The sequence below is a fragment of the Misgurnus anguillicaudatus genome, unplaced genomic scaffold (genome assembly GCF_027580225.2).
Source record: "Misgurnus anguillicaudatus unplaced genomic scaffold, ASM2758022v2 HiC_scaffold_31, whole genome shotgun sequence".
In the NCBI taxonomy this organism is placed as follows: Eukaryota; Metazoa; Chordata; class Actinopteri; order Cypriniformes; family Cobitidae; genus Misgurnus; species Misgurnus anguillicaudatus.
In genome coordinates this window covers 4,430,736-4,449,872 of record NW_027395281.1, presented here as the reverse complement: position 1 = coordinate 4,449,872, position 19,137 = coordinate 4,430,736, and the positions used below count along the sequence as shown (strand labels likewise).

Below are 19,137 nucleotides of genomic sequence, written 5' to 3'. Positions count from 1 at the left end.
GTGTGCAAGCGGGGAGGAGCTGAAAACGGAGACGTGAAGTCGGACACGCTGTGGTTCCCGTAGTTTGCGGCATTTACGTCAAGCATGGCTGATCACATGCCGTTTGCTTGTGTGGCCAGATGGCAGAGGGAAGGTATGAATTAAATAAATTTAAATGAATTAAGAACCCAAAGGGTTAACAATGCCTGACTACGCCACCCTGGGAATCTCACCCAAGGAATTTATTGACAACAATATGCACAGGTTCCCCACTTTGTGGCAAATAGACAATGAAGACAGAGGTACTGGTACCAAAATAGGATATTTATTTTGAATTCAATGACAGAAGAGATTTAAAATGCATTCACTTAAGATGCATAAAATGGGACCACAATCACAAAAAGGGTCCAGAAAGACGACAAAAGGAGCTGCAGCCTCGACTAAATGACCGGCCGTACAGGCCTTTACTCTACGTACACTGCAAACTCACACCACTCCAAAAGCCCCAGTGCACACGACAAATCACAGCACTCCGTGAGGAAACACCATCACCACCTCAAGAAAGACTTTAGCCCTGCTCTTCATAAAATGTCTGCAGCTCCTGTAAAACAAAATAACAGCACACACACACACCTCAAACAAACAGGATTTACAAAATTTAGGCAGGCAACACAGCTGACACTTAATGCCCGTCAACCACACAATAACAAAATTAAGCAAATTAAATCAAATTAAAGAATAAAGAAACAAAACCAATTCTCGCTGAAACAAACAGAAAGAAAACATAAATGCTCACGCCAGTACACTGGCAATAATACAAAAATTAACCCAAAACAACAAGTAAATCAAATGAAAACATAACTGGACCATAAGTGCAAAAGAGCACTCCCACCGCATTAGCGGATTCACAACCGGGTTAAAATGGGATTCTTCTTCTTCTTCTTTCTTTTTTACCGGCGGTTGGCAACCAGCTTAATGGAGCATTACCGCCCCCTCTGTTCCGGAATATGGACCTGATAATAGGTCTACTCTCTACTTTTCAATGACATATATATACACACACATAAAAAAAAAAAAAACATTTCCAATCCTACATTACCTCCCTCCTTTCCCATTATAACTATCTCAAATCCTATTATATAGCCCTGTCTCCTTCAGAAAAGTCATCAGTACCCTAACCTGTGCCCTATCATTATCACCCAGTAAACTTTTTAAAGTGAACTCCTGTTCTCCTATCTCCCTAAATTCACTACTCATTTAGTCTCTTTGCTCTATATATCTCTGACAGTCTAATAATATATGTTCTACTGATTCCTCCACTCCACATTCATCACACAATCCTGTTTGATGTTTGCCTATCATCTTAAGAGTTTTATTTAACATACAATGACCCAACCTTAACCTTGTTATCACTATTTCCTCTCTTCGATTACCAACTTCCAACCTATTTCCTTTGACACTATTCTGAATTTGATATAACTGTCTCCCCCTCTCCTCTCTATCCCACCTTACCTTCCACATTTGATTTATTTTCTCCCATACTATGCTCTTAACTAAAATGGGATTCTCGAGCAACACGAATATTTAACCAGGAACAAGACAGCGGTGACGTCACTGCATGCCCCTATCACTCTACAACAGGGGAAAACGAATCATGTCAACCATCACCACAACATTTATGTAATAAAACCCACATGAATTAGACCTACCATGAAACAGGAAGTTGTTCTAACTCAGGCATACAATGTCCAATCTGCCACACACTTAACACGTTTGATAAGACTCTTGGCCTGAACACATTTCAATGCCAATATTCAGCTTCAGTCATAGCGCCACCTAGAGGTAGCAGGAAATGCCATGTTTTACGCTGTGATTTACTGCTCTTAGAGATTTAATAAAATCATCATCATATCTGGTCAGACTGATCTTAAGCCCTTTGCGATGATAAATTGGGAAGATCTTGACTTTTCGTTGAAGGGCGTGTCCGTGGCAGCCTGGCAAAGTGTGATGTTTCACCATGAAACAGGAAGCTGTTGTAATTCAGGCATACATTGTTTGATCTGCCCCCAACTTCACACATTTGATAAGGGTCCAGGCCTGAACACATCAACATGGCATAATTCAGTAACAGTCATAGCGCCACCTAGAGGCAGCAGGAAATACCATGTTTTATGCTGTGACTTACTGCTCTTAGAGATTTAACCATATCAACAACATATTTCATCAGTCTAATCTCAAGACCTTTTGTGATGATAAATAGCGAACTGACCCACTCAGTTTTGTTTTGGGCAGCTGTAAAGCGCGACATACTTCAGTATGCAGTCTATGCACAAGCACCAGTCTTCTGAACAATGGTAAGTACAAAACTCAAAGAAGAAACAGAAACTCTTCCAAATATCGAAGATAAATGAACATTAAACACTAACAAGTCTTTCTTTTTAGTTAAAAACAAAACAAAAAAGTTTCAATTCAAATTTCACTCTCCAAATGCAGTCCCATGCAAAGCATGCTGGGAACTGCAAGTCCACTGCCTAGTTAGTTGTGTTTACTAAAATAATTAATGTAGTATTAACACAAAATTATTAAGTTAATTTCTTTCTTACAAATTTAAATTTATTATACATAATAAAATTAAGTTGAATTTACTCAATAATGTGTTCATTTAGAATTAATCAATTTATTCCAATTTTTATTTTATTTTAACTCACACAGGAAAATCCCCAGTGTTAAATTAACTCTACCAGTGTTAAATCAACACTATTTGGTGTTTATATAATCCACACCAAGATCGGTGTTAAAAAAGACTGGTGTTAAAAATATAACTCTGAATCAGTGTTAAAGTTAATGAGATAATGAAGTGATGATTAAGACATTAATGGTGAACACCTGCTGGTCATTCAAATTCATAACTACATTTTGGACATTTTCCTGTCTCTACATTTTTATTTTGATGACTCGTTTTCTGGAGAAAATACTAAAATAATAAAGAAAGACAAATTATTAAATGCAATAGATGAATACTGTTGGGTGTATGCCTCCAAAAGCTGCAATCTTTCACATTTGCCTCTCTATCAGCATCTCTGTTTGAAAAATAAAATTATAACTTGCAGAGTTATTTTCTAAATGGATAAGTTTAACTTCTAAACAGCTGTCAGAACAAAGTACAAGTGCTCAACTATTCCAGCATACAAATCTTCTTTCTGACGTGGCATACAAATCTTCTCTTCTATCCTCTCGGGTCCCCCCCTCAAATCATTGAAAACACAGAAGGTTGGCTCATGTGTCGGCTTGCCGTGCTGTTTTAGCTACAGCTGAGATGGGCAACTTCGGTCCTGGAGGGCTGGTGTCCTGCAGAGTTTTAGCTCCAACCATAATTAAATACACCTGAAGCAGCCAATTAAGGTCTTATAAGGCATTCTAGAAACTTTTAGGCAGGTGTGCTGAGTCAAGTTGGAGCTAAACTCTGCAGGACACCAGCCCTCCAGGACCGAAGTTGCCCATCCCAGCTGTAGCAGCTAAAACAGCACGGCAAGCCGACACATGAGCCGACCTTCTGTGTTTTCAATGATTTGAGGGGGGGACCCGAGAGGATACCGGCTCGACACAAACACTATAGAATCTAGTGAATGTGTTAAGGCTGGTACAGACGGTACGACTTTAAAATCGTCGGCCGATTTTCCAACCCTGAGAGACCCCACACACGGCGATAAAACATCGCGGGTCTAACAGTTTTGGTCGTACAGTTAGTGGTGCGCTGCCACATGGCAAAATCAACACATCACACACGAACCGATTTGACTCCCGAGCAGTCCCAGGTCAGACGGGAAATCTCGCAAAATCTCTCGCGATCAAACGTGATTTCAGAGTAAACAATCATGGCGGACGAAGAGGATGCAGTGGCGATAGTTTGCAGTTTGTTTTTAACCGAAAATTGCGTTTGATCAGTTTATTTTACGATTATCGGAGCATCCTTAAGATTGTCGGAAGGGGTGAATCGGGGCTAAAATCGGCCTAATTATCCTGCCGTGTGAACCAGCCATTAGGTGTTGCCCAACCAGCAGCTCTACAGATGTCTGTCAGCAAGGAACTATGAGCTAATGCCACACTTCTCGAGATGATGCAACACTTCGCATAGAGTGAGCTTTCAAATTAAAAAGGCATGGGATGCCCTGCTCCTGATAGGCAAGGGTGATTGTATACACTATCCAATAGGACATCCTCTGCTTCGTGACCGCTTTGCCTTTCTGCTGACCACCGTAACAGACAAGCTGGTCTGAGCTCCTAAAGCTTTGAGTTCGTTCCATGTACAGACGCTGTGCGCGTACGGGACATTACAAAGCCATGGCTGAGTCTGCCTCCTCCTGTGGCAGCGCTTGCAGGTTCACAACCTGATCTCTAAAAGAGTGGTGGGAACCTTGGACATAGGGTTAGGGTGGAGGGGGACACATTAAAAAGACACATATTCAACTCGTGCTCCTCTTTAAGGAAATCACTCTTTTGACATTGTGCTGAGCTGATGAAGCACTTAGGGGGGAGGCAATGCATACACTCAACTTAAAATAAATGAGCAAAATAAAGAGGTGGAAATAAATTGCGAGTCTCCACTGTGGTGCTGTCCGCAACCAACTTTAGACACACTGAGTTTTCTAATCAGGTAAGAGAGAGCTTCTCGTGTGCAGATGATCTGCAGGCTTTCGAAGCGAAAAAAGTTATATACACACGTAGTGGGGCGGCGCCGGCAGATGCAAATACCTGCATGCCAAGTTCATTGGTGTTTTAGAAGGTTCTCAAAGTAGATTGGTCCCGCAAAGCGCGTTCCCAAATCATTGGTCACTGATGTGATGTCGGAGTGACCAACTGAAAGGGAACTGTGGTTAATGTAGTAAAACCATGGTTTTGCTGATAGTAATCAATACAACAAAAAGCCATGGTTACTACACTTTTACCACAAAAAAACATGGTTCATTTTCATACGGGTAGACCATATAAAAACAAGACAATATAAAAACAATATATTTATATCAGAGATTACACATCATTTTAAATATCTTGAATTTAGTTTATACAGAATCTTTATCTTTCTTTTCTTTATCTAGAATCTTTTATACCATAAAATATTACTAGGTTGGACCACTAGAACAAATATTTAATGACCTTGGTTGCAAATGAAGAAGTGAAAAAATACTGATCAAGCACACACGCACCATCACAAATAGATGTGTGAAGTTTAGTATGTGTGACTCTGTATGTGTATGAAGGGTGTCCCCAGCTAGAAATAAAAAGTTCTAAGAACGTTCCCTGAAAGTTCCCGAATGTTCCCAAAAACATTCTGCCAACGTTAAAAGCGGCTAGTTTTTTTTAAGTTCTAGGAACGTTTCTGTTGTCTGAACGTTAGAGTAATGTTACATTTTACCATTTTAAACGTTATGACAATGTCATGTTTTAATGTTCAAACAATGTTTAAAACAACAGCTGTTTATTATATTGACTTGTTTAATTGTTATGTAAATGATAGAGAAACATTGCATTTTATTATTTTATAAAACATTATTTCTGTATGCAGTAAATATATTGCTGTAGAAAACTCAATTCACTTACTAGGTTTAGATGTTGATGTTTGTTTCATTTTAAGTCACCCTTATTGTGATTCGTGTTTGTTTTAGTTGGTCTCTTGACACTTGACTTTTTGCTTGCTAGTTTTTTCCTGGTTGTGTTAACTTTGTGTTAATGCACCACGTTTGTTATGAACGTGCCAAGTTAATAGTGTAGTTCTGTGGTTGTTGGTACATAATGGTAAAGATCATCACCTAATTCATTTACTAATCAAAACTTTATTTTCTGTCAAAAATGTAAATGAGATCCAGCTCTTTCACAGCAGTTTGTCATTAAGGAGTTTTTGAAACTTTGGACAAAAAATATCTGCTGTATAACTGGGATGCACAAACATCAAGAATCAGACTATGAATCTCAATCATGGTGACAATTAAATGAAAAACTTCATGCTGCAATGCATGCTGGGTATTAACAAATTACAAACCTCATTCAGGACTCCCAGCATGCACTGCAGCATGGATAAATAAGGATTTTTTTAACAATTTTAATTGTCACCATGGTTGAGATTCATAGTCTGATTCTTGATGTTTGGGCATCCCAACTATACAGCGGATATTTTTTGTCCAAAGTTTCTGAAACTCCTTAATGACAAACTGCTGTGAAAGAGTTGGATCTAATATACAATATTGGCAGAAAATAAACTTTTGATAAGTAAATGAACTAGGTGATGATCTTTACCATTATGTACCAACAACCCCAGAAATACACTAATAACTTTTCATAACAAATGTGGTGCATTACCACAAAGTTAACACAACCAGGAAAAAACTAGTAGGCAAAAAGTCAAGTGTCAAGAGACCAACTAAAACAAACACGAATCACAATAAGGGTGACTTAAAATGAAACATCAACATCTAAACCTAGTAAGTGAATTGAGTTTTCTACAGCAATATATTTACTGAACATTCAGAAATAATGTTTTATAAAATAATAAAATGCAATGTTTCTCTATCATTTACATAACAATCAAACAAGTCTAATATAATAAACAGCTGTTGTTTTAAACATTGTGTGAACATTAAATCATGACATTGTCATAACGTTTAAAAATGGTAAAATGTAACATCACTCTAACGTTCAGACAACAGAAACGTTCCTAGAACTTAAAAAAAACTAGCCGCTTTTAACGTTGGCAGAATGTTTTTGGGAACATTCGGGAACTTTCAGGGAACGTTCTTAGAACTTTTTATTTCTAGCTGGGTCTGTGTCTGGTAACATTAATCTCACAGTCTGATTTTATATCTACACAAAAAGGTCTGTTGTCAATTATAATCAACCACAAGATGTCCATTCCTGGGGAAAAATGCAAGCAAACACTGTGCAATCTCATTTCTACATACAGTATATTGTATGAATGTTGTTGTGGTCCATGTATTGTATTGTGTTAAAGAAAACATTTTTGTTTTTCTTGCATGTTAGTCTATGTTAAGTGGACAATAGCTTTGTAAAATCTCTTCATATATGCATAAAAGGTTGCAGTTATATCTCTTGCAACATTATTTTACAAGCTCTTATTGTGCAAACACTAGACTAGAGGGTAATGGGCGTCCACGCAGAGCAATGCACATTTACAGATGCGGAAGCACGCTGACTCTTGTATTAACCTTATCCTTTTTTAAGCCATAACCTCAGTTGACACATAGCAATGATAAAACATGTTTCTTCATTCTATGTTTTAACTGTTGAACATGTTTAACGCGTTTAATTTGGTGTGTTTTTGTCTTCTGGTGGGTAAGTGTTATATATGTTTGTATATTAAATATATTTTTATGTGTGTTACATATATGATATACAATGATGAATATTGTTAGTTTCAAGTTAAATAAAAAAAATGTTAATGTTTTATAATTAAATCTGTTTAGATTCTATTTTATATTTTGTTTTAAAATATCATGACACTATCATGACATGTCATGTAGCCTATGTATTAAGCATAAAGGTAACAGTTATGTAAACTTGTTTTTCAGGTGTTTTTGGTGAAACAGAAGTGAAGTTAGTGTTTGAGGGAGATTCTGTTACTCTAAACACTGATCTTACTGAAATACAGAAAGATAAAGAGATTGAGTGGTGGTTTAAAAACACCTGCATCGCCAAAATCAAGAGGTCAGAAGATATTAATCCTATATATGATGTAAATGATAAGACTCAGAGATTAAGACTAAAGCTGAACAATCAGACTGGAGATCTCACCATCACAGACATCAGAACTGAAGACTCTGGACTTTATCGTCTAAATATTTTTATAGGAAATAATCAAAAAGTCAAAGATTTCAGTCTCACAGCTTATGGTGAGTCCAGTATTACTTAATTAATATGCCTGTATAATTTTTATGTTGTAATGTCAATAGTACAGAACCTTTTAAAAATGCACTTTATTTATTGCTATATTTCTTCTGTTTTCTTATTGTGTAGCTCCATTGGTGAACCCTGTTATTACCAACGACTTATCACAGTGTTCAATTTCGCATTGTGCCTTATTGTGTTCAGTGTTGAATGTGAGAGATGTGAGTCTGTCCTGGTACAAAGGAAACAGTTTATTGTCCAGCATCAATGTGTCTGATTTCAAGATCAGTCTTTCTCTACCTCTGGAGGTGGAAACACAAGATAACAACACATACAGCTGTGTACTCAACAATCCCATCACAAACCGAACTCAACATCTCAACATCAAGGATATTTGTTGGCTGTGTTCAGGTCAGCTGAAAGATGTTCATTTTACCTTATAAACTATACTTTTAGGGGTGGTTTCACAGCAGGGATTAAGAAAAATGGTTCTATATAGTACCAAATAAGGGTTCTTCAGCTTGTAACAATAGCAGCACCCTAGAACCCTTTTTTAGATGGTTCTATATAGAACTTTGCCTTGAAAAGTGCTACATAGAACCACAGTGGTGCTATAAAGAACCCTTTCATTTATCAGCAGTCAGGAGGATTATTTTTGTTTATATTTTTGTTTTGTTTTTATTTATAGCACTTTATAAAGTTTAACAGTTTAAAAACAGAACTGCAAGACATCAGAAAAATACTTTAATTTTCACTTTTTCATTACATAAGATATCATACACTCTAAAAAAAATCCGTAAAAAAACGGACAAAGTACTGTGTAAATATGAAGGAATTTTCCGTATTTATGTTTTACAGGCATTTATCCGTTTCTTTTTAAAAACATGTTGCATTATGGGTGCAATAACTCCTGCTGCAATCTTTCACTTTTGCCTCTCTATCACCATCTCTGTTTAAAACCTAAAATTACAACTTGCTTGCAGAGTTATTTTCTAACATGGATGATGTTTAACTTCTAAACAAATGCTGTCAGAACAAGATACAAATATGTGATTTAGTAGACAAATCTTCTTTCTGATGTGACGTGTAAGTCAAATGTATATTTACCACAACATTTATCACATTAAATCTAAAGTTTGTGTTTCTTTTAGATTCATTTGAAGTCACCACTATGGTGATTAGTGTTCCCTTTAGTTAGGCTTTTGTCTCTTGACCTTCACTAAACTAACTCTGCTCTTTTAGCATTGCAATAGTGTTTTTGCTTGTAGCAATTACAACTTGCTTGTTGCTTGAGGAAGGAGAATTGACTACGGTATGATGTCATATAAGCTTAGTTGTTTTTATGTTATGCTGCCTAGTATTTAAATATGAAATGATAAAATAAGAATAATGAACTGAAATGTATAAGAGTGACACTGTATGCTGATCTTAAAAACACAATGTATTGAATAAGATGGCTGAAAATGTGTCAGCTGTGATTTTTGCTTCAGAGACATCATCACTTTGGATACAAATCTCAACAATGGTGAGAGTAAATGTTAAGAAAGAGTGTTCTACAATCCTGGTACCCAGCATGCATTGCGGCATGAAGCTTTGTTGTTGATTGTCACCATCGTTGCGTTTCATAGGCGGATTGAAGTGTCCCTAAAGACTAGAGTAGGGGGAGGCTGCAGACCTGGAGCCGGTAGATCTACGCCCCTGACAGTTTTACGCCCCTGACAGTTTTACGCCCCTGTTGTTCCTCATGCGTCCAGTAGGGGGAGGCTGTATATTAGTATATGAGCCTAGTCATATATCAAAACAGCAGACCGTATGATAGCAGCAGACCTTCTTGAAGCGATACGAATTGAGGTATGTTAAATAATCTGCTAAAGTTATTGTTGTATTATAATGATACATTTATTATTTATAAACGATTGATGCGATATACTGCCATTAATTATAAGTAACCATTGTTTCTAACCCTATTCAACCTTTGCTTTATTTATTTTTATAAGTGAGCGAGAGCACTTTGATAGCAGGATAAAAAAAACATTCAAAGAGTGGCAAACCATAGGAGAGTCATCTACAGGAGTCATTAAGAAATAACCAAGTCATGGTGTTAATAAAAAAATTTGTGAACCACAATATTGTCTCTTTCTTTTAAATGACCCTTGGAATTTTAGAAAAGTTACATTGTGTTTGTCTTCATAAAATGCTATGTAGGACATGTTTTGTAGCTGTATGACGACCTATTGTGAATTGTACAGCATTTAGGATCCATATGATTACAGTACTTTATGTCTAATGGCCTAAATATGGTTAATATCTAAATGTAACTTAATAAAAAATCACAACATCATATCAGCCAGTCTCTTGTATATAAAAACAGTTTATAAATAAATATAAATAGTTAAGTGTGACGTCATCATGCGCCGCTTCCGGGTTCAATTGATTTCAAATGCCACAGGAAAACACGCTAATATACACTCGTATCATGATGCAAAATTATTTAAACCATGATCCTTATTTTTATCTCCAATAATAAAAAACCAAGATGACCAGACCTGGACTATATGGATTTTTCCGTAGTGTGCAGACTGCAGTGTACACTGTAAGTTTATACAATTTTCGTTTAAATGTGTAAAATTAATCAATAGTTCTCATAAACGGTTGTTTAAATAGGCTAGTATCGTAGTTGTATTTCCCTCTCCCCCTACTGAACGCATGAGAAGCAACAGGGGCGCAAAACTGCCAGGGGCGTAAAACTGTCAGGGGCGTAGATCTACCGGCTCCAGGTCTGCAGCCTCCCCATATAGAAAGACTACGGAAAATGTTCTGTAAATCTACGGACAATGTTCTGTAAATCTACAGAATGTTCTGTTTTTGAATAAAGGGAAATTCTGTAAACATAACGGAAAAGGTGCCGGTAATTTTCTGCCAGGACATTATCCGTTTTTTTACGGATTATTTTTTTAGAGTGCAATGATAAATATGTGCATTAAAATTACATTAAGTTCAAAAATATACATCAAAATAAATATATGAATTATTATGCAAATATAACAAATCATTACTCAAATAAGATATGGATGTTAAATAACAGCTTCAATATTAAATAAATTAACAATAAAATTTAGCAAAGACAATCATTCTAAATAGACAACAATAACATGAAATCAATAAAATCATGACAAATGCAACATCAAAACATGCAAATGATAATAAATCCTAAATATTAACATATTGTGACATTACATTCAGATGTACACTTTAGCACAAACAGATAGATGGCATAGAATACAAATTAATGGGATGTTAATAATACATTAATAACTGTAAAAATAAAAGTCAATAAGATTGTGTCAATGTTTGTAGAATCTAACAAAAAAGTCCATATTATTTTGTTTGCTGGATCATTGTACAGTACATACACTCTAAAAAAAATCCGTAAAAAAACGGACAAAGTACTGTGTAAATATGAAGGAATTTTCCGTATTTATGTTTTACAGGCATTTATCTGTTTTTTTAATAACATGTTGCATTATGGGTGCAAAACTCCTGCTGCAATCTCACTTTTGCCTCTCTATCACCATCTCTGTTTGAAACCTAAAATTACAACTTGCTTGCTGAGTTATTTTCTAACATGGATGATGTTTAACTTCTAAACAAATGCTGTCAGAACAAGATACAAGTGTTCAACTATTCCAGCATCTACACATGTGATTTAGTAGACAAATCTTCTTTCTGACGTGACGTGTAAGTCAAATGGATATTTACCACAACATTTATCACATTAAATCTCCAGTTTGTGTTTCTTTTAGATTCATTTGAAGTCACCACTATTGAGATTAGTGTTCCCTTTAGTTAGGCTTTTGTCCCTTTACCTTCACATAACTGACTCTGCTCTTTTAACATTGCAACAGTGTTTTTGCTTGAAGCAATTACAACTTGTTTGTTGCGTGAGGAAGGAGAATTGTCTATGATGTCATATAAGCTTAGTTGTTTTAATGTTTTATAACCTAACATTTAAATATGAATTAGTAAAATAAGATTAAAAAATTGAAATGTATAAGAGTAACACTCTATGCTGATCTAAAAACACACTGTATTGAATAAGATGGCTGGAAATTTGTCAGCTGTGATTTTTGCTTCAGAGACATCAACACTTTGGATACAAATCTCAACAATGGTGAGAGTAAACGTTAAGAGTTTTCTACAATCCTGGTACCCAGCATGCATTGTGGCATGAAGCTTTGTTGTTGATTGTCACCATTGTTGCGTTTCATAGGCGGATTGATGTGTCCCTAAAGGTTACGGACAATGTTCTGTAAATTTACGGACAGTGTTCTATAAATCTACAGAATGTTCAGTTTTTGAATAAACCGAAATGTCTGTAAACATAACGGAAAAGGTACCGGTAATTTTCTGCCAGGACATTATCCGTTTTTTTACGGATTATTTTTTTAGAGTGTACTCCATCCAATGTTCTTTGTTTTGTGGCAATGAGGTTGAACATTAAGTCAGATGAGAGTAAGATAATAGATGATCTGCTGTTGTCATGTTGATCTTGAGACGCAGGCTGTGATTACCACAGATTCCCATCACCTGGCTATGGTCATCATCATACAAGGTTGAGCATCAGGCTGAACAAGATTTGGATCTGATGGAAATGAAAGGATAAGACATAGAGACAAAACAAGTTAATATTAGCCTGAAGTTTGCTTACATACTGTATGTAAAACATGATTTGACAGAAGTTTTAATATGATTCTGCTCAAGATACCTGTTTGGTCAGTAAATAGGTGAATGGTTGGCGAGAGATTTATTCATAAATTGAATTCACTCAATTCACATAAACCACTGTTATCATCGACCTGCAGAGCTTCACTCATGATCCACCTACCACAGATAGACAAAAATAATAAGTATTTCTGCTATTACATGTAAATGTGCCACAAGATCACACACACAATCTCCAAAATCTTTAAACAGTAAATAACTATTTTTTAATGCCAGCATTGAAAGAAACATGCATATAATTACCTTTAAAAACAGGATGTGTCTTTCATATCAAGCAGTCATATGCACTGCCTTCACTCCCAGTAAGATTACCTCACATACGAAAACTCTGAAATATCAATAAAAAAACTAAACACATGTTGTACCACATTCTTTTCATAATTATTTTAATAAACTTAATGTAGAATATACATGTATTAGCTTTTTAACACTTTAACAAATCATTAAGTCATTGTTAAAGCAGAGTCTCCTATCATTTAAAACAGTATGAAGCTTACCTGCTTTAAAGGGAATGAAGTTAACAGTATAAAGTTTACCTCTTATAAAATAAATAAATTACAATAAGAACACACAAAACTTCAATTTTCAAAAAGTTTTTAACAGTAAATGATGATTATTTTACTCTCTTACCTGTTTGTAATGTTAGTCTGCAGGCAGTTCAGAGCTATTACAGGTGAAAATAATCAGGAGACAGCTTGAAAATAACTGACTAAATTTAAAATAAAAAAGGAGGGAAATAAAGAACCTTTTTGTCAAGACAAGAACCATTTCGGGAAAAAAGGGTTCTTCAGTAAGCTATAGTTCTATATAGAACCTTTACCATCATTTCAGAACCTTTGAAGAACCATTTTTGTGTGTAGGCCTTGTTTTATTAGGAAATATAATTAGTTTGATCAAACATGCCATAATTAAAACATTACTTGTGGGCATTTTGAGGGAAAACAAAGGGCACTGATGTATTTTAAGATATGTCAGTGCAAGTTATTTTCAGTTTGGACAGCTCTTACTTTTATTTTAGTCTATGACTAATCTAATCCCTATCTGGGAAACTGCCGCTTAAAGTTAAGTCCACATGCTACAGTACATTTTTACCATGTACAGGGGACAGTAGTTTTAAAGTCACCATGAAAAAAGTTTATGGAATATGGTTTATGGTGTATATATATATATATATATTAGGGGTGGAACGATGCATGTATTCGTTTCGAACCGAATCGGTACGAGGGTCACGGTTCGGTGCACGAATTTAAACGGAGAATACACGGTAAAAACTTGCGTGCAATATAATTAATGTAATGCGGAACTAATGTTAGATACGCGGGTTCTTTAGGGACAGCTAATCTGTAGCCCCGCTTAAGCTCTGAGGGCTGAAGCTCTGATTGGCGCCGATGCAGCCGAGCTCCGCCTGTGTATGCGCTCTATCAGAGCCCGTTTACATTCTCTGGCACTCTGCAGTTTTTTGTCAGGTTGACGGTCGAGTGAGTGAGTGAGTCAGTCAGAAAGCAGCGACACCGAGTATGGCAAATGGTGGTGAGGATCTGCCGGCCTCTTTAAGATCGCAAGTTTGGGAAAACTTTAGTTTTCCAGTCAGTAGTAAAGGCGAGAGAGTGGTGGAAAAGACGAGGAGTGCGTGTCGGCGTTGTCAGCAGTTTTTGGGTATGTGAGTGGAAATACATCAAATCAGGGCTCTCAAGTCACCCGCATTCACCATGAGACACACGCATTTCAGACAGTTCACACGCTACACCTTGTATTTCTCACGCTGAGAAGTGGGAGATAAATTGTCCTGCTATTTATATTTTTTTCTATTTTTATAATTAATGGACAACGCGCAGGCATACGCAGAGCAGTTCTGTCGAGTTCAGCTGCTTTCAGTTTTTTAAGTGTGCTGAACTTCACGCAGCGCCATCAGCGTCAGACTACCGCGAGAAATCTTGCGGAGGAGGCTGATTTAAATCGCTCTCGCGTTACTCTGACGTCATCCACTTGTCGTTTCTTGCAGCACCTGATGAAGTCGTACACACCTATTAATGCATCCTACAAGCCTACATTTTTTTGTTCTTTAGTAAATTAATATGAAATAAATGTGCTAAAATGTAATTTAAAAATGTATTTAGGTAACTTGTAATACATTTGAAACCCATCTTTGTATAAAAGATGAGTACAAGTTTATAAATATGTTAAATGCATTTCAGTTCATAATATTCATGACATCTCACAATAACACAGATAAGAACACCTATGTTTTTTAGATTATCTTAAGTACTAAAAAAATTTGCCTTCTGCATTTTTGTTTAGCTTTTCCCTCCATTGTACCGAAATTTAAACCGAACCGTGACGTCTGAACCGAGGTACGAACCGAACCGTGACTTCTGTGTACCGTTCCACCCCTAATATATATATATATATATATATATATATATATATATATATATATATATATATATATATACATATATATATATATATATATATATATACCATAAACTGCGTGATTATCTAGCGTTCAGTTGCTGCTGTTTCAGATTGCATGATGGATTGGCGACAGGGGTTTTCACACTGCATGACTTTACTGTAGGAAGAATCGCCGACAACTTTGTCCCGGCCTGCAAACTATGTCTCAAAACCAAACTCACGCGAGCAGTGATGCGAATGAAACAACGCAAGGTCACGCAAGCAACACCGCAGTTCTCATGTGAGGCTGGGATTATTATTAAAAATGGTAGCTTTAAAAATGCTACACAGCAAAATCCCCGGTGTTAAATACACACTGTGGGTGTATATATAATCCACTCCCAGATGGGTGTGTATAAAGACCGGTGTTAAAGTTTAACACTGAAGCAGTGTTGAAGTTAATGAGATAATGAAGTGATGATTAAGACATTGATGGTGAACACCTGCTGGTCATTCTGTGTCAAATTAACTAAATTTTCCTGGATTTTTTTTTTGGAGAAAGTAATACTAAAATTATGAAGAAAGACAAAATGCAATAGAAGAATACAGCGAAATCCCCAGTATTAAATGAAACTTGTTGGGTGTATGACTCCAAAAGCTGCAATCTTTCACGTTTGCCTCTCTATCATCATCTCTGTTAAAAAAACTAAAATTATAACTTGCAGCGTTATTTTCTAAACCGGGATGATAAGTTTAACTTCTAAATAGCTGTCAGAACAAAATACAAGCATCCACACACATGATTTAGTAGACAAATCTTCTTTCTGACGTGATGTAATCACAGAATGTATCACATTAAATCTTAAGTTTGTGTTTGTTATGAGTTCATTTGAAGTCACCATTATTGTGATTAACGTTTCCTTTAGTTAGGCATTCTTCCTTTAACCTTCACTAAACTAATTTTCCTCTTTTAGCAATTGTAACATTGTTTTATTAAGACTGTTTGTTCATTGCTTGATGTAGAGGGAAAACTTTTCATAGCATCTGAGTTTGGTTATTTATTTTATTTTTTACCAATCATTAAAACATTTCATCATAAATAAATGACAAAGACAACAATGCAAATACAAACATGCTCTATGAAAGACACTGTTCTGTAAGACTGCTGTTATGCTTTAGTTTTTTTTTTTTTTTTTTTTGCTTAAGAGAGACATCATAACTTCTGATACAAATCTCAACATGGGTGACAGTAAATGGTAAGAAATTTGCACAATTTTGTCATGTCACAATGCATGATGGGATTTATAAATGAGTTTTCTACAATCCTGGTACCCAGCATGCATTGCGGCATGAAGCTTTGTTGTTGATTGTCACCATGATTGTGTTTTATAGGCTGATTGTTGATGTCTCAGTGTGTCTGACTGACACCACAGATTAGATTTCGGTGAAAAATATTAACTCTTAAGGCTATATGGATTTCATGGGGTGGACCGAATATAAAATTCTACACTTATATACAGTGATTATTTTTTTGTATGAGAACATTGAATCACAACACTTATGTTTTCATAATACTTAACATTGTAACAGTTCTAGACTTCACTTCTCTCATCTTTCTCTGCTCTAACAGAAGTGTTTAATTAACACACTTCCACAATGAGCAGAAAAAAACTAACAATAAACTTTAAGACCCAAGTACCCAACTAAAGGAAACACTAATCGGAGCAATGGTGACTAACTTTATTAACCAGATTTACAGCAGTTGTATCGAAGTTATCCATGTAACTCTGCAAGCAAGTTGTAATTTTAGTTTTCAAACAGAGATGATGATAGTGTTTATTTAACTATGGGGATTTCATCTATTACATTTAAATATTTTGTCTTTCTGCATTATTTTAGTATTACTTTATCCAGAAAAAGAGTCATCAAAATAAAACATTAAAGCCAGGGAAAATTGATTGAAGTTGATTTGACACAGAATGACCAGCAGGTGTTCACCATTAATGTCTTAATCATCACTTCATTATCTCATTAACTTTAACACTGCTTCAGTGTTAAACTTTAACACCGGTCTTTATACACACCCATCTGGGAGTGGATTATATATACACCCACAGTGTGTATTTAACACCGGGGATTTTGCTGTGTACCATACAAATTGCATTGGTGCTCATTTGCAGCAGAAATAAAGGTTCGCCAGTGTTATTTTCCGTCAAAACACATTTCACACTGCATGATTTTGAATCGCTGAAAGGTTCAGATACTAGCATTATGAGAGCCCAGGTTATTCTGGTAGTGGCCTTCAGCTCTTCTGCATTGTTGGGTCTGGCATATTGAATCCTCTTCACAACAAGTTTGCTGGCCAATTTAGAACAGGGATACCATGGACCTTAAACCAGGTACTGGTAGTTTTGCCACTATGTGCAGGTGCCATGTCCTGTTGGAAAATGAAACCTGAATCTTCGGGAACACACTTAGGAACATAAACAACTTTGGTAAGATGTATCTTTTGAGTCTTCTTAGCGTGCAACCGGGGAACTGGGCCATGAGTGACAAGTCGATTACTCTTAATCCCACCTGTGGCAATGAATTTCACTCTTGCACACATTGTAAAGTATGGTATACCCAAACTGCATTTATGCACCCCTAAAGTGCCCTTCGCGAATGGGAGGCCATTTGTAGGGGTGTTCGAAACAAAAGTGAACACCTGATCTAGAGGTAGAGGTCTTCTAGGGTCCAAAGAAATATACCTATCCCGAAATAACCCAAATCACTTTTTATTTATTTTCTCAGATGTTGTCATAGTGCTGAGGCTCCAATTGGCTGTCCTTGCTGCAACAGGCATGGCTGCTCTGGCTGCTGTGATTGTTCTTGGTTATGACATCAAATCCAGAAGAGCTGAACAGAAGAGAAAACAAACACCAACTACATCTATAGAATTAGATTCCTAAATAACAGTTAACTTTATTCATGTTTATTAGCTTTCTTCTGTTTTGAGAGTTTTCAGTTTTAATTTTTAGTTTTTTAAATATGGGATTAGTTATTACAAAGGCGCTCTCTGTTTATATTTCACGGAGCTACTTTCATGCCTCCGAAGTCATTGCCTCATAAGAAAGTGAGGCAACAAGTCAGCTACCCTATGCCCATGCCCGACGAGGTAACTCAGGAGCGGACGCCGGGTCGGGACAGGGCCGCCCTCCCTCCGGGAAGTGGGGGACCTCCAGGGCCCATGACCCAGCCTACCCAGCCCGACGAGGTGACTCAGGAGCGGACGCCGGGTCGGGACAAGGCCGCCCTCCCTCCTGGAAGTCGGGGACCTCCAGGGCCCACGACCCTGCCTCCAATGCCCGAGAGGAGGCCTCAGAGGCGTGCGGGACAGGGCCGCCCTACCTCCTGGAAGTCGGGGACCTCCAGGGTCCCAGACCCTGCATGCCTTGCCCGACGAGGTGACTCAGGAGCGGACGCCGAGTCGGGACAGGGCCGCCCTCCCTCCTGGAAGTCGGGGACCTCCAGGGCCCACGACCCTGCCTCCCCTGCCTGAGGGGAGGCCTCCGAGGCGGGGCGGGACAGGGCCGCCCTCCCTCCTGGAAGAAATCCGGGCGGCCTGCGCACCACCAGGCCCCCGACCCTCTCGTCCGGGCCGACCGAACAGGTGCCATCGGGTATATAGGGAAGGGGTCCTCTAGAGCCAACCCTTCAATCTCGCGCGAGCCTACCCAGGCGAGGCTCTCCCTTCCTGGCCACGGGGTCAGGCTCTCTCCCCCTGGAGGTCCGGACCTCCAGGGTTGGCAGCATAATGGAATTCTGTGAAAATGAATCGCATATTTTAAACTACAATACTAATTTATCGCTAGAAATGCAATCAAAAGGTCAAAAAAGTGAAAATATAACTTTATTTGCACTCAATTTGTGATCCAGATGGTGTCATTTTATGTTTTCCAACTTGACCAGGGGCCTCATTTATAAAAGTGCAACGTAGGAACTATCCTACATTTCTGAAATGATTGTACATGTGATTCAGACAAAAGGAGCGTACTCACAAAAAAATGTGCATACGCCTCTTTTCCAGATGTGCAGTTTATAAAT

At 37.2% G+C, this 19,137-nt stretch overlaps 1 protein-coding gene across 1 annotated transcript; it reads left to right on the top strand.

The window, feature by feature from the left end:
• The first annotated feature begins 181 nt into the window (after positions 1-181).
• Positions 182-18,478, top strand: LOC129453362 (SLAM family member 6-like). The gene is made up of 4 exons (XM_073865292.1): positions 182-281; positions 7,560-7,880; positions 8,005-8,286; positions 17,845-18,478. Exons 1-4 carry the CDS (start codon positions 182-184, stop codon positions 18,000-18,002), a joined length of 861 nt encoding a protein of 286 aa, XP_073721393.1. The 3' UTR covers positions 18,003-18,478.
• Positions 18,479-19,137: the final 659 nt, after the last annotated feature.

Bases quoted from the DNA above. Each gene is read 5' to 3' on its own strand.
- LOC129453362 (XM_073865292.1), top strand. From the start codon at position 182: ATGCCTGACTACGCCACCCTGGGAATCTCACCCAAGGAATTTATTGAC. The intron at 282-7,559 runs GTACTGGTACCA...CTTGTTTTTCAG, and splicing joins AATAGACAATGAAGACAGAG to GTGTTTTTGGTGAAACAGAA. The intron at 7,881-8,004 runs GTGAGTCCAGTA...CTTATTGTGTAG, and splicing joins TTTCAGTCTCACAGCTTATG to CTCCATTGGTGAACCCTGTT.